Raw genomic sequence first — 16,806 nt, 5'->3', positions numbered from 1 at the left:
CCTGAGAAGTATTTCCATGGCTGTCAACTCAAAGAAAGGCTTCTGCATTTGGTTACATTTATGGGGCTCCGGGGTTTTGGAATCTGTTAATGAAGTCTGAGTGAGTCCTCAGAAGTTTAAACATGTGCTGTGTTTACTCAAGAGCGGAACTTCTAAGCTGTAACCACCAATGTGTGATTATAATCTCAAACACAATAACATTCAGTTTCTCCATCTTAAACAAAAGTCAAAATTGAGAGTAGGTACAAGAATTGTGCCAAATTCAATCCCAGTTAAAATGAGGCCAGAAGCCAAACTTACTAGAGCCAGTAACCTGGGGTCCTGACAGTTTATGTTTCTTCCCAAACTCATTTCCACAGCCAACTTTATTTCAAGACCTCAGATAAATTTTCTCACTTAGCAGATGTATTATGTTTCATTAACTCGGCTGGCACAGTTGCAGTCCAGGGATACCAAGGGGACTTGACCTCTTTCATCACTCCACAACCTATGCTTTCACCAGGTTCCTGAAAACAGACTTTAGGAAGCCCGAAGAGACATCCCCAATGTGGGCAATCTCTCTCTGAACAGAGATTTGTTCCACACAGCCACACCCAGAAACAATGCTATATGTGATTGCTGACCACGCACCAACCTACAGCATAACAGGCCATTGCCAAGAAGTTGTTCTTGTTCACCATGTGCTGGGTTTTTGCTTGGTTTGTTTATGGTGCTGATAGAACCAGGGTCTTGCACATGCACTTTGAGTTTCAGCCCTAGTCCCTGAGACAGGTCTTTCTAGGAGAGAATGAAGAGTTTTAGTGCTGGGAAAGGAGACAGTCAGGGGTGTTTCTGGGTACCAACACACTGCTAATGTCTAGCAGCTGGGAACTGCATGTGCACTGAAACTAACTACCCAGAAAGCATACTTTGGGAATTCTTAAGTTCCCATCTATAAATAGGGGCCCCATTTTTTTCATAAGGGGGTGGTGCTGAATATTCATGGGTAAAGAAAAACCTCATTGAAGACTTAAACACTTGGCAACAAAGCAAACAACAGAGAAGAACCAAACAGAGGGTGACACCAAAGTTTACAGTACTAGAGCTGGAGGAGCTGTCTTGCTTACTCACAGCTACACTTGCAGTCCCAGGACCCACTTGGAAAAGGGTTGTTGTCCCAGCATCTGCTTGAGAAGAGGGTCTGAGAAGCCATCAGGCACACAGTCTTCCTCCAATATCTCTAATACAGGAGTCTTACAAAGGCAAGAAGATTCTTCACATGTGTGGCCTGGGATCCAAGTGCAGGCCCATGTAAAAGACACCAGCAAATGCCAGGCAGTTTGGTGCTAAACTCCTACTCCCTGGTCTCCAATGAGGTTGTTGGAGAATACAGTCACGGTTCTTAAACTGGTGATTGAGAATGCTCTACCAACAGCAAGCAAAATTTAGGTAGAAACAAAACCAAAGCAAACTTGAGCAGCAGCAATTGGAGTTTGATGTCATGTAAGCCAGATAACTCAATGTGCTATAAGACGGCTCACATGGAAACCCAATGGCACTGCATAGGCCTGTTAATTGCATTCTTATAGAAGTATCTGATGTAGAAGAGACAGGAGCTCTGAGTAAGTCAGGAGGCCTGAATTAGGTCATAATCAAAACAGCCTGCTGGCCCTCTACACTGATGAGGCCTGGTTTAACCATGTGGATGTGAACTGAATAACCAGAACACTAGACTCAGGATGACTTAGTGAATTTCCTCTCTTGGGAGTTTCTTCTAGCTCTCTTTCTTGGTTCTAAGGTTTGCTTTTGATTCAAAACATTAGGTTGGACTTGGGGATCAACAGTCCTAACCCTTTCATGTAATCTACATGAGAGCTAGGGTGGAAACTGAGATTAAAGGTCAGTTTGGTCACTGCTTCCCAACCTCAACTGAGGCATACTACTGCCTGATAATCTGGTTTGAGCTTCTTCTCACTCAAGAAGTCACAGGCTCACACACCTTTCAGAAGAAGATAAGAAGGCAATGAGGATCTGCATGATGCTCCCTTACAGAAGAGTGGCATGCCACACAGGAACACAGGAAATGACAACCACTTCACGGCATGTTTCTTGAGTTTCCGGAATATCCCTAACTCCAAGTCACCCTTCTGTAACTCTTCAGTCATAGCATGCATCACAGTTGCAATCATTTAAATTCTCTACTTAGCAGATGCCTTGCATGGGATAAGGACTATGTCACCCACAGGACCTGGCATAGGGGAGACAATTCCTGTTGGATAAGCAAATGCATGAGTGGGCACTTTGGTAGCCACACGTTTCCAATGGAGGAAACAATCAGTTGAAAATGTTTTACCAATATCACGTACTCCTACCCTCTAGTCCTGGAAACAGAGCCTTTTAGAAGATCTATGTTTTTCACTGATTAGGAGGTAAGAGAAAGCATGTGTTTAAGGCAGAGAATACTTACAGGTGGGGGCTTCTTCCTCATCTCAAAAGTCCGAGTGGCACCAAAACTAAGTGATGCAATGATGGGGAAGCTCCCCAGTGAGGGTTCATCATCACTGTGCCAGTCCACACTGTCCTTCTCATCCCGGTAAAGATTGCACAGCAAGGAGTTGAAGGTGTGGCCAGTGTTCTCCTCAATGCGGCTCTTCAGAGTGCACAGCACAGGATGCCACTGCCAGCAAGCCAAAGCAAGTGCAGGGACAGGCACACAAGACATAGTAGGCAGCCATGAAAAAACAGAAAGAAAGGCACAATCAGACAAGTTCTGAGCGGGGCAACGTAATAAACAGAAGGCAAGAGGAGTAGCTTAGTCTCCTCCCTCCATCTCTATGCTAAAGAAAGTCAACCTCCTCCACTATAGGAGAGCACTAAATCTGAAGGCTGGAGCCTGTCTACCATCTCCTGTTTCTCTTGCAGTGCATGTCCTCGCAAAGAAGCCAGTGCCAGTAGGTTCAGGATGGTTCTGCAAAGTGAGTGCTGTGCTAAGTACATCAGTGAAGCTGACCAAGCCAGTGAGTCCATACACACAGTCTCAAGGGAAAAAGAGAACTCTTACCTGGAGGCCTTTCATTCGTCCTATTCCTATTTTACTCTCAACACCAGATTTGCTCTCTTGAAAAATATTTAATATTTAGAGTAGCTAACTGTCTAAAAATAGAACCCAAAGCCTGGCATGGTAGTGTGTGCCAGTAATCCTAGCACTTGGGAGGCTGAGGCAAGTCTGAGGCCATCCTGTCCTATGCTATGTCAACAAACACATACGGGTCTTCTTTTCTATAGAATGGGATCCAGAACACACTCTTAAGAGCTATAAAATTACAGACTTAATTATTCTGCCCAGCACTGCTAGCTGTTCATACCCTGTTCAGCGATGTAGTCTGCACTGTGTGGCCATGAGCACAGGAAGCTGAGAGCATCAGTCTTAGCTGTGCACTGGCTCCCCTAGAGTTCTGTGTCTCACTAAGTGTCAAGAGCCCAGCACACACTTTAGGCAGTGGTTCTGAAACTTTTTATGACTAAAAGATTGATGTCTCAAAAACACCTTCGTTGAATTTTACTGTTGTTGCTTGAGACAGGGTCTCACTATGTAGACCTGGTTGGCCTATGGAACTTGCCATGTAGTTCAGGCTGATCTTGAACTCACAGAGTTCCTCCCAAGTACTGAGATTAAAGATGTGCACCACCATGCCCAGCTTGAACCTTTGTTGTTCATTAAAATTAAAGCTGAACTGAGAGTGGTAGTACATGCTATAATGCCAGGCAGGCTGAGGCAGAAGAACAAAGAATTCAAAACCAGCCTGGGCTATAGCAAGACCCTGTCTCAAGATAATAAATACACCATTAGTAATTCATTCAAAATGCAACAACAAATCTGTGCAACTTTGTATGAAAAATGTAATTTCAGTATAAAAATGTGGCAAGAGTGGCCCTGCTTTGCAAATACAATGTCTGTCTTCACAGGAGGCAGCCAGCTCTCCCGCTTCTTCATTCACTCTGCTAAAATTAGTCACAGCCTGTCAGAGAGCGGGTTCTGTGACTGCATCCTGAGCTCAGCCTGGTGGGGTTCTTGAGTTAGCCCCATTAAGAATCTGACACTACCTCCAACTTCTCTTGTTTTTTTACACTTAAACCCAGTGGTTTACATCACAGTTTGAATGGACCGTTTATCCTTGTATGGTTTTTGTGAGACCTGCCCCTTGTCACCTGGGAAACACCCGTTGCTGAATTATACAGACCTTCTAAACATTCACACATTTCATTACACAGTAATGAAACTGTAAATACTGTGACTGTAAATAGTCACTAATCTCATCAGAGATGTCTAGGTTATGGGAAGAAGCCAGGCTCAAAGTGATGGATGCTAGCTTCCCCAAAGTCTGGTGTTTGCTTGAAAATTCAACTTTTATCACTGACAACAAACCCTGTCTACTGTTTTCACTGAAGTGAAACTAATTTCATTTGTTGATGAGGAAATAGTAGTCAGATTCTCAGATCTGAATAAGAGATATATTTGCCAGTCCTTTTTGTTGTTTTGTTTTTATATTTTTGAGACAGGTTGTCTCTATAGCTTTGGAGCTCTGTAAACCAGGCTGGCCTCAAACTCACAGAGATGCTCCTGCCTCTTCCTCCCAAGTGCTGGGATGAAAGGCATAAGCTACCACTGCCCAGCTGTTTGCCAGTTTTATATAAAAGTAATCTATGGGGGGGGCAGCTTACAACTCAATCACACTCAGTTCTTAAAGGAGACATGCTTTATGTATTGTTTCAATATCATCAAGTGAACTTTTCAGATGTACTTGGATTCCAGGATTTAATAAAACTAAGGTTATGGTTTTCAAAAGGCCAACCTTAAGTGAAATTAGTTTTTAGTTTGTTTTTTGAGACAGGGTCTCTCTATAGAGCCCTGGCTATTCTGGAGCCCACTTTGTTGATCAGGCTGGCAGATGTCTTAGTAAAAAGTATTCACTACTATGCCTGGCTTAGCATTTTTATTTTTAATTGGAAAAAAATAGGTTTATTTTTACTTTGTGTGCACATATTTTTATTTTATGGGTTCAAGTGTTTTGCCTGCATGTATGTATTTATACCATGAGTGTGCCTGGGGCTCACAGAGGTCAGAAGAGGGCATCAGAGCTCTTATAACTGGAGTTATAGTTTTGAGCAGCCATGAGTGTGGGGAACTGAATCCAAGTCCACTAACAAAAACAAGTGCTCTTAACTTTCGATAGCCCTTTTACTTTTAAAACTGCATTTCTTTAGTGTATGTGCACTTGCACCCATGTTTGCATAGCATATATGTGGAGATCAGAGGACAGTTTACAGGAGTCAGTTTCCACTTTTACCATGTGGGTTCATGGGATTGAACTTAGATCACCACGCTTGGAGCCAGTGCCTTTTCCCACTGAGCCATCTCATGGGCACTAACTAAACTCGGTATTTTGAAGGCTCTAAGTGGGAGAGCACAGTGGTGGGGAACACAGAGATCACTGGCAGTTTGTAGGTGCTGAGGTGCATCAGAGTAGATGCTACACACACTCTTGGCATTGCTGTGAAAACATAGTGCAGTCCCTACAGAGACTTCCTGGACCCACAGGTTGTGCTTCAAGAACTGCTGCTTCAGGAAGCTTCTGGAACAGCTGTGTTCCACCTGGTAGTGACAGAATGAGTACTCAGAGAGGACAGTGCAGTACCAAGTCTGGCCCTGCCCCTGCCACATAAGCACTGGAGTAGCCCAGCAATGTGAAACCAGAATGAAAGACAGGCCTCTTTGTAATTGTCATCATCACATTTACTAAACAGAGGCTTTAGAAAAGAAACAGTAACAACCAACAGAACTTAGGTCAATACAGCAAAACATATGTGTTAATAAGCCGGCCCTTGTTCAAGAGCACAGATTCTAAAGTGAAATCCCAGCTACCACATGGGCAAGCTATGCTTCCTGCCCATCTCCCAGCTGTAATCTACCTTCACAGAGAGAGATCAGATGCTAGGATTACACACTTAACAAGAAAAAAGAATGTAAAGAAGATGGCTTTTCTAGAATGTGACTGAGAAGCTCATTAGCACTTGCCTGACTTGCTTGGGACTCAACACTGCGAAAACATCAAGTTTGCTTTATGTTTCTATGTGGGTATGTTTTTTTCTTGGTTATTTTTGGTAGTGAAGTATAGAGAAAGGGAGATATGGATTGGGTAATGGAGGATTAATTTAGACTCTTTTAACCAATTCTCTAAATAGAGATCCTTTAGAACTCAATGTCTAAATTAAAATTCAGCATCATCTTGCTATTCAGTGAAGGCATCTATCCTTAAAAGACACACAAGGGAAAGTGTGAGAACACAGAACAGACTTGAAACAGTTTTCAGAGTGGCCTCAGTGCCACAGCGGGGGTCTGGGTCTACAGGAAGAAGGTCATGTTGGCAGACTTGCAGCTGACCAAGTTTTAATCTCTTTTATACATTGGGCCCATTATAATTCAGTTTGTACAAAGACAAACAATCTTCAAAACCTATGACTAAAGCTGGGTGTTATGGCCATGCCTCTAACATCACTATGGGAGGTTACAGCAGCAGGATTTTGAATTTGAAGCCAATTTAGCTACAGAAATTTGGAGCCAGCCTATCTATCTAATAAGGCATCTCAAAATAATGTGTGTGTGTGTGTATTAAATACAGTAGCAATAAACACACAAAATTACACAATAGGAATTATAATTTGAGAATTGTTTGTGTACATATGTGTTTGTACATGTATATGCTTGGAGACCAGAAGATAACATCTAGTATCATTCTATAGGTGTAGCCCAGTTCTTTATTATTATTATTATCATTATTATTTTGATGCAAGATCTTTCACTTGCTCAAATTCACCAAGTAGGCTAGACTAACTGACCAGCATACTTCTCAGGCTGGATTCCAAATGTGAACTACTATGCTGTTCCACCTAGGTTGGAAGGCATGGCTCACACTCAGGTCTGCATGACTGTGCAGCAAGCACTTCCTGGCTGAAGACTCCTTCTAGCCCTATCCTGACAATCTTAATGTCCAACAAGAGGCTTGCTTGAATAAATTAATGCATTAAAAAACTATTAAATATTATATAGGTATTAAATCCATGTAGTGCATTTACTAATTCTAAGATTCGTTAATGAAATACAATTTTTTTGTTTTATTCATTTAAGGGGGTTTTGTTTTGTTTGTTTGGTTTATGTTCTGTGGTGCTAGGAACAAAACCCAGGGCCTTGTGCATGCCAGGTTAGCACTGGCCAAGCCACGTTTGTTTTTCTAGGGCAGGGTCTAACTATTTGAAACCTAGAGCCCTCTTACCTTTTCCTAAAGTGCTGAGACTACAATTTCAATAAGAGTCAAAAAGCTTGTCATTAAAAAAAAAATTCTTTTGAAAAGTGGTTTTAAAAATGCCTCCAAAGTGAAAGATAGTATTTAGCAAGGCTATGTGGCTTCTGTGTACTCTAAAAGATGGTGGGTCTTAGCCCAGGAACTACCCCCAACAGATACACAGCAATGCCTGCGGAGAAAGCTGACTGAAAGACAAGCTAAACAAATGAAGGACCTTCTCCCCAAGCCTGCTTAGCCCCTGCCTTCCTGCTTAGCCCCTGCCTTCGCCGCTGTGACCATGGACAAACCAGCAAATGGCTGTAACACAGTGGGGGCAGCTTCTGTTCCCTCAGTGTCTCCAAATCTACTTCAGAGAAAGGAGCCTCCACAATTTCTGAAGTGTGCCTTCAACCAGGCCTAGGCAATGGCCCATCAAAGCATCAGTCTCCTCCTGTGACAGCCACACTGGGTCCATGTTGACCCGTACTTCAGCACACAGGGGCTTTGTGCTTACATTGCTAGGGCTCTAAAACATGCCACACTTCTGTGTGTCCAAAGGAATAAGCAAAACTCCATTTCTTCAAAGTCTCTTTTCAATAAAGCATAACATTTTTGTCAACGGCAAGAGTCCAAAAACTAAACAGGGAGCTATTTCTTGGACCTCAACTCTAGCCTTTGGACAAGCTTATTTATATACCAAAATATCTTTGTCTACTGTCATGGAATTTTTTTTTTAAGAGATAGGGTTTAACTGTGTTGTTAAGGCTGGCCTTGAACTTATGCTCCTCCTGCCTTAGCTTCCTGAGTTGTAGGATTATAGGTATGTGCTACCATGCCTAGCTATCATGGAAATCTTCAAAAACAAAAGCAGCAGCAGAAACAGGCCCAAGTGGAAGTGAGGAGGAAGTCTGGAAAGTGTACTCACAGAACAAACAGAAAATTAACAAAACCCAGATTTTTTTTCACAAGTAACAACGGAGCTGAGAAATGGAAAGGCACTCTACCCTCACTGGCCAGCCACAGGGATGTGCTGCACAGCAAACACCGCAGTGTTCATGGAGGAGGCATCTGAAGCAAGAGCTCATTCCCTTGGGACCCTCCACTCCAGTCCCGACTCACTGTGCCAGTTTCCTCCCATCGTCTGTGCTCATTTACAAATCGCGAGCACACAGAGGACGAGGAATAGGAGGTTTCTGAACCCAGAGGAGACTTTCTGAAGTAGGAACTGTCATGTGCCTCTCTGAGGAATTACTTCCAGGACTCAACACATAGACTAGAAAACCACACCGGTGACATTTCAACATACGTGAGGATTTGGTTCCATAGTGATTCTTGAGTAAGTGTAAGGAAGCTCTCCATACCATGCTGTAAGTCTTGGTTGCGGATAAGTTATATCTAAGAAAGAAAATACAGGGCTCTTGAGACAGTTGCTGCTGATAAGGTGTGCCTGCTGCCACCAGCCAATCTGTGCTTGCACTGGACGAAAAGCATGAGGAGCACAAAGGAAGAGGGAGGCTGACCCAGTCCCTTCCTCAGACAGGATATGGGAGGTGGCTAGTGGAAGCTAGAAGGGCTACACAGGAAAGCAGTCATGCTGGCAGGGACAGCCTGGGCAAAGGCTCTTGGGAAGCAATGTGTATGATCAGTTTGTTTCAGTCACGGCAACAAAACAAAACAAAAAAAGGTTTCAAAAATCAGAATATGAATCCTGGACCTTGTGAAAAGGAATTTGTGGTACCAATAATCCATTTGAAAAACAAGAGAACCCTGTCACCTATGTGTCCTAGCAACACTATACATGGCCTTCTGATCTAAAAAGTGTCAGCAACTGTAACACACACCTGCTTTTGTTACAAGTATATGGTGTCTAAACTGCTTTAGAGAGGTTAGGGGGTTTCCATCTCTCCCCAACAGACATCAAGCACAACAACAAGATTAAGTATAAGGGTGGGTACTCAGTGGTAGAGTTTTGTAAGCCTACATAAGACCCAGGTTTGACCCATAACTGCCAAAAAAAAAAAAAAAAAAAAAAAAAGAGGTGGGGGGAGCCAGTTAAAGGACACACACACACACACACACACCAGATGATATGCATCATTTTAATTTATTTAATTCACATATGAATCTTATAATTTATGTACTATTAGATAAATTTAAAAGATAAGAAAACTTAGAATTACAGAGTCACTGAACTGTAATTTGCTCAAAGTTAACAATTACTTGCATTGCTAAAACAATAGAGTAGGGAGAAGGATTCCTTAAAAAGGCTGGCTCCTATTCTGACATCCATGTTAAAAAAAAAAAAAAAAAAAAAAGGAAGGAGGAGGAGGAAGGAGAAGAGGAAGCAGCAACGGCAGCCAGTTTACTTGCACTTTGCCTCTTTTTTTTCACAAGCAATTCCAAGGCCATGGCCTGCTGGAAGAATCTATGCCAGAGCACAGATGCCACCTCGTGGCCATGTGTGGTATCACAGGCATTGCAAGTGCAGGGAGAGCAACAGTAAGGGGCAAATCACAGGAAGGTAATCGATTGTGCTGCATCTCTACAAGATCAGGAGAGCAGATATTGTAACTGAAGGAGCCTGGCCGATTCCAGTGAAAGGAAACAGAGAACACAAAGTCAGTAAGAAGGACTTCAGAAAAATGTGTGCCAAGTGGATTAGCAAAAAGAAAGCTCTGGAAACTTCTATAAAGAAGAAATGAGCACCATTGGAACTAACAGAGGAGGCAGTTAGGCTTTCTTGGCTCTCTGAGCTCTTGCCTCTCTCTTGTCCACTCTCCCTGACATCTGGGCCTCTGCTGGCTATGGCTTCTCCCTGGTGCACTCCTTCCTATCTGTCCCTTAGGGAGTCTTGGGTTTTAACCTGTTTGAGACCAGCTGTGTTAAGCAGATGTGAGGAATTTAAAAACACTTGATGGGGACTGTGCAGGCCCAGAGGCCTACTTACCCTCTCTGATGCCCATCCTCTGTTTCCAGGGGACATCTTGACAAAGGCGCTCCAATATCCAGTCAGCTTCCTTCAAGTCCACAAAGCCAGGATATAGACACACCCTTAAGGCAGAAAGAACCATCATTAGCTGAACTACACTGCAAAGGCAGACTAGAGTAACTACTGGAGGATTGGTTGATTAGACCGTCACTTTAAAGGGAGGATGGGACTACTTCACTGTCCTCCCACATGATCTTCATGTAAAACAAACTCCACTCATGGTACCACTAAAGACGCAAGGAAGGATGAGGGATGTGTGAGGCTGTTTTTAGGTTTCTGCTTCAAACAGTATTCAAGATACTGTCCAGGAGATGAGAGACAGAGATTACCAGCATGGCTTGGTTTCAAAACCTTGGGGCAGACACTTAATGTCCCTCAGTTTCCAAAAGTGTAACCTAAAGATGACATCCATTTCATAAAGTCACTATGGAGAGTAACTAGTTAAATGCAGGGGTCAAAAGATAGTGTTTAAAACTGCATCCATTAGAAGACAGAGACTATCGTGGCTATCAAAACAAACATACCCAAATGAGGTCTCTTTTTACTAAATATATTCTCATCCTGTTACAGATTCAGCCAAAATGTAATTTTGTATATCTTTGCTAAGAAAAGCCTGGAAGCACACTCTCCTGCAGTCTTAACAGCGGCAAGACCTCAGAAGGTGCCCATGATTTACAAGACCCTGAGGATCATCTAAAGCTACCTAGTTAATACAAGACCTGGCTGACCAAGACAATGCCGATGTTCTCACATTAAAGTTTTGCTTTAAAGGGAGTTGGATGATTGGTTTGCTTTGTTGTTGCTTGTCAACCTGACACAAGCTAGGGTCATATGGGAAGAAGGAATCTCAACTGAGGAATTGCCTCCATCAGACTGACCTATAGTAAGTCTGTGGGTGTTTGTCTTGATTGACAGTTGAGATGGAAGGCCCAGCTTACTGTGAGAAATACCATCCCTGGTCAGATAGCCCTGGGGTGTTTAAGAACACAGAGTAACTCAGGGAGAGCAAGCCAAGCATCATTCCTTCATAGATAGCCTCTGCTTCTGTTCCTGCCCTGACTTCCTCAGTGATGAACTGTGACCTGAGAGTTGTAAGATGAAGTAAACCCTTTCCTTTCACATTGCTTTTGGTCATGGTCTTTATCACAGCAATAAAAACTAAGACAGGGAGGCTCTAAAAGGAATTAAACAGCCACACCAACCAATTTTATGGGCTGCTCCATATCCAGTAGAGGCTCCTGTCATTTCTGATATATTTGTTGATCTCATTGGTTTATGCTGATAATTAATATACATGTACATTAAGATATTTTAAAAATATTTTAAAATTGTGACTATACTTAATATATGATTTAACTTTACCTTCAATTCACCTTGATGTGGCAACACTATATAATGGGTATATACACAGTCAATGACACTCAGCAATAGTAATGAAGCACTCACCAAAGACTAGAGCCAGCTCTGACAATAAGTTATTGTGAGTGGGAGTGGGGGTGATACAGAAAAAGACTGTCTCTCTGGACCTTGCTTTCTCATGAGATTGTATTCATACTAACTGGCAGAAGCTGGGAAAATGTTTTGATGCTAGAAATATTTTGTAAAAAGGAGGTATTACCCAAGTCTTGTTCTTTAATAGGGAGAAGGCAATTTCAAGAGATGATAACTCAATGACAGCTGACGTCACATTCCAATGAGAAGTCACCTACCTAGACACACCTGTGGGTGACAGGCTGATCTCATACACACCCTCCCTGCTAAAAAAAGAGCAGAGGAAAAGCCCATGTTAGTGTGAGGCAAAATAATCCACCCTGTTTCCCCCTGCCCCTTCCCAAGGTCCTGGCTCACCGGGATTGGTTACCTAAAGAGAACACTGTGAGGGAGGCATAAGTTCCACTCTCCTTAACTGCTAGACAAGGGGCAAAATGGCAGTGAATCATTAATGGTACTGGGAACAGAACCCTGGTAGGATCAGGCCATGGAGACAAAAGTGGGAGAAAGTAACCTCTTATCTACCCCTCTAGGTTTCATCCATACTTTAGGCTGATACAACCAAGAATGTATCACCAAAAGAGAGTTTGGAATGAGGCATACAACCCAGGTGGCAAGTGCATGCATCTCAAGACCTAGAGCTTCCATTAGTTTCAAAGATAGATGTCTTGTGAGTTCTTCCTCTGAGTAAAAAGCCTTCAGTGTCCCCATAATTGCATTCATGGTCCTTGAGACCTAGACCTGTCTTCTGACAATGCCCACAGAGTCACCATCCTCAGCATCAACTGCTTGCATTCCCTTAACATAGTATGCTAGAATACTTCCCTACCAGTCAGCAGCCCCTAGTCAACTAGTCTGGCCCAGTGAAAAATTCTGACATCCCCTATAAAAATCTCACTTAGTCCCACCTCTAAACCTTCCCTGACCATTAATTTGAGCCAGTAACACCACCCACCTTACCCTGTGCCAGTATTAGATCTTATGAACAAAACTACTACTTGTTTACACGGCTATTTTATTCACTAGACTGTGAGTACCTTAAGGGGCAAAGAGTGGCTTATTCTCACAGCTTACACACAGTGGATGGGTGATGAAAGTTCTATGGATTTAAACAAATGTGGAAAGGTATGAAACACAAATATGTTCTTTTTTTCTGGCAGAAAAGCAACAGAGCAGACAGGTCTTTACTACTTCAAAGGTTTTCATGTCACCTCTCTCAAGGGGTCAGTGGTTTATAGCCTCTCAGCCTCGGCAGCTGAATGAGCATAGCTAGCATATATTTCACAAGAACCACATTTCTTGAAGTCAGATGTGCTACTGTTGCACCACAAGGTCACAATGACCACATTTCTACAGAAATTGTCTATATAGGTTCCAAGGGATGAATACTATGCTTTAATGAGATATGCTGAGCTCTATCTAGAAACTGTCTCACTTTAAACATGGAGCACATTTCTGGGAACTGACAAACTACGTCTTGAGTGTTAACCTTAGATACAGCAAGGCTGAATCCTAAACAAACAGGGGTAGATACTGTGACTATTCTCTAGACTTGCAAACTTGCAGTTGCATCCCTCCCATTTAAGCCTGACTGTAATGGTTTCATGGCTTTGATCATTCTATCACTGATGGAGGCTATATTGTACAGCTACTATTCAAATAGTAAAAGACCTAGACTGAATACCAATCCTTAGCATATAAGGAAGAAAATCAAACTCTATGGAGATAGAAAGAACTCAGGGCTAAATATATAGATAACTAGTTGCAAAGATATAAGTAGATATTTTTAAAATTATGTTGACATTTGTGTTACTTTCAAATTCTTATAAAAGTCAACCTACAAATATTTATATAGTATAACAGACGTTCATGGGCAAGAACATCAATCTTATGCTAACAGAAAAAAGACAGATACATCAGGTGGAAAGTGACAAGCAGGAGAAAAGAAGCCAAAATATCTTTCACCAGCTTTGGAGAATATTTCTGACACAGATCAATACAAGAGGAACATTCAGTATTGCTTAAGTTGCTCAGGAACAACCCTGTGGTTTTAATAAATGGGCTGCAGGGTCATCTAGGTGATAGCAGCTTTTATAAGGACTGCTAGTAAAATGGTACTTACAGGCTTCTCAACAAGCCAAGCACCAGTGACTCAGGAAAAAGCCTCTTCCGTTTCCAGCCTACTATTACAGACACCAGGAAATCTACCCCAGAGGCAGAACTCAACATGCAGAGATCTTGCTGTGTTTTCTATACCATCAGCAAACCCAAAAAGTCTCTTCAAAAGATCAAGTTTAAAGAGTGAGATAGGACTATTCCTTCCAGCTAAAAATGAAAAGCTACTGGGCCATTCTCTTTTAAATGGAAAACTCATTGAGGGAAAGATCCTGGCCACCCACTGCACTGTGGACAATGCTTACTTACTCAATCACTCTGGGTTCTGGGGCTGTCCGCACAACCTGCAAGCAAACAGGCAGATGTAAATTCTGATGGTTCCCAAGAACCCATATCGCTCATTTCTAGCCCAAACAAGCCATGTTTGTAGCTATCCTTTTTTCATCCTCACCCCCACTACCCCAACAGAGCATTGTTTCTTCGATTCCTAGAACTATGTCCCTCTCTCCAGCTGGCAAAAAAAAAAAAAACCTAATCAACCTTCCTGTTGGCCAGAAACTCTGCAGAAACCTTTTACTAAAAAAGAAGACTTAAAAAAAAAAAATTATAAGATACACTCTGAGAGGAGTTCAAATAATTATTTATGTTAGCTATTCTCAACCTGTGGGCCATAACCTCTTTGGGGGTTGAATGACCCTTTCACAAGAGTTACCTAAGACCATCAGAAAACAAAGATGTTCACATTACCATTCATAACAGTAGCAAAACTGCAGTTACAAGATAGCAATAATTTTATGGTTGAGGTCATCACAACGTAATGAGCTCTATTAAAGGGTTACAGAATCAGGAAGGCTGAGAACCACTGATTTACTTGATTGTTATGCCTACTTTTAAAACTGTGTTTTTTCCATTTATTATTATTTAAGTGAAGAGGCTGGAGATGGCTCAGTTGATAAGGCACTTAGCATAAGAGGCTAAGTTCAAACCCTCAACACTAAATGCTGACTGGGCACAGAGGCTCATCTGCAATGCCAGAAGGTGGGAGGTGGAGACAGGGAACTCCCAGGGCAAATTGGCCAGTTAGACTAGTTGAATTAGAAAGTTCTATATCCAGCTGAGAGATCCTGACTTAACAAAAGGTGAGGAGCAATTGAGGAAGATACCTGATGTCCATTTCTGGCCTCTGCTCATACATGCAGGCACACACACATGCACCCATACATATGAACATGTATTTGCATAACACATACATGAAAATAAATAAGAACTGGGAGATAAGCTCAAGGGAGAGCACTGGCCTCCCATACATATGACTATGGGCTTGATCCCCAGCCCTTTCAACATCCTTGTTCCCCTAAAACTGAATCATCTGTGTTTTTTACATCTATTCCCTATGGGGAATGGGGGGGGGGGGTTAAAAATCAGGCATTTTTCTATAATCACTGAAATTTCAGAAGAATTTTCTGTAACAGTTCTGAAGATAGCATCATTATAGAATTGTTAGACCTAGGCTAACCCATGCAAACTCTAGTCACAATATAACCTTAAGCTGGTAGTCACGGTATAGCTTCCCTGACACACACAAACCCCACCAAAAAAGGTGGAAGGTTTGGAGAGAAACACAGCCATACAATGAAGATAGAATACAAAGACACTTCGGGCATATAAGAAAACTAAAATAGTTCACATTTCATTATTATTAGAATCTCTTTGTTCTGCTACTCATAAGTTAACTTATCAGCCACTGTGGAGTACCTACTACAGAACCATAGTATAAGCACAACTTTGTTACTACTGAAGGAGAAACAATTTACCAGCTGAGGTTCTTTGAATACAAACTCTCTGTCAGGCAGTTGCTGATCCTTGGTCCTCCAGGCCTGCCCCGGTGTCTGGGAAAGATGGTTCCTAGCAGTAGTACCTGAGATAGGAGAGAAGAGTCTCACACAAGAGCCTATAACCCTCCTTGAAGATGACTTATGACCTCAAAATGTAATTGACAAAAGCAACAAACAGCCTCCATACACTCTGACTAAGGGTACTGACTAAGCAGGAGAAACTGAGTTCATGCCCTTAGCTCACCATCAACTAGATCTGACAAAATGCCAGTCACAGGTAAAGAAAACTGTTAGCAACTCAAGTGAGAGATCATCATAAAACTAGATGGCAGCTGTCCACATCCACACACAGTCCCTGCAGGTTCTTGCCTGGCTGGGCAGTACCCTGGCTCTTGGCAGCAGTAGCCCAGGCTCCTTGCACCCGGGCTCGGCGTCTTTTGTCGTCCATGTTGAACAAAAAGATTTCTGTCCTGATATTTCAGAAGAGTTCATTCCCAATTCAAACCATGGGATACCTGTTTTAAAAAAGAAACAAGTGTTTTATTAAAGGCTGGCCTAGTAAAGGGTAATTATAGGCCTTCTGGTGGGAAGACACGGCTCAAGGACGTATATAAAGTCAACTGTCTTTACAACGTCTCTGTCAAGGGCTGACTTCACTTGGACTGCTGGCCATCACAGCACTTTCTCAATAGGTGTCTAACACAAATGGTGTTACTCATATTAGTCTCAAGAGCAGAACATGAGCAACTGTGGCATCCCTACAGTCTGCAACATGAATACTGAAAAACAGGCCAAGCCAGGTGTGGTGGCACACGCCTTTAGTCCCAGCACTCAGGAGGCAGAAGCAGGAGGATCTTTGTGAGCTTGAGGCCAGCCTGGTCTAAAAATTGAGTTCCAGGACTAGCCAGAGCTACCCAGAGAAACCTTGTTTTGAAACAATAAAACAAAACAAAAAACAGAACAAACAAAAAACAAACAAGCAAAAAAAGTCCGGGTGCATTGCTACTTACCACTGTTGGTGTGAACTTCCCCAGAAGTTTTAAAAGCACCTATGACA

At 42.4% G+C, this 16,806-nt stretch overlaps 1 protein-coding gene across 1 annotated transcript in view; it reads right to left on the bottom strand.

Annotated features, from left to right (window-relative positions):
• Alkbh3 (alkB homolog 3, alpha-ketoglutarate dependent dioxygenase) overlaps positions 1–16,261 on the bottom strand; it is a 31,906-nt gene extending 15,645 nt beyond the window's left edge. Inside the window, exons 1-7 of the mRNA XM_051184121.1 lie at positions 16,119–16,261; positions 15,729–15,832; positions 14,224–14,258; positions 12,018–12,065; positions 10,267–10,370; positions 8,626–8,714; positions 2,447–2,656 (exon numbers count right to left, since the gene is read on the bottom strand). Coding sequence (XP_051040078.1) covers positions 2,447–2,656; positions 8,626–8,714; positions 10,267–10,370; positions 12,018–12,065; positions 14,224–14,258; positions 15,729–15,832; positions 16,119–16,197 — 669 coding nt within the window. The 5' untranslated portion in view covers positions 16,198–16,261. The remainder of the gene's footprint in view (positions 1–2,446; positions 2,657–8,625; positions 8,715–10,266; positions 10,371–12,017; positions 12,066–14,223; positions 14,259–15,728; positions 15,833–16,118) is intronic.
• Positions 16,262–16,806: the final 545 nt, after the last annotated feature.

The sequence above is a fragment of the Phodopus roborovskii genome, unplaced genomic scaffold, assembly GCF_943737965.1.
Source record: "Phodopus roborovskii unplaced genomic scaffold, PHOROB, whole genome shotgun sequence".
Lineage (NCBI taxonomy): Eukaryota > Metazoa > Chordata > Mammalia > Rodentia > Cricetidae > Phodopus > Phodopus roborovskii.
The sequence above is the reverse complement of the archived record's forward strand: the minus strand, read 5'-3'. Positions and strand labels throughout refer to the sequence as shown.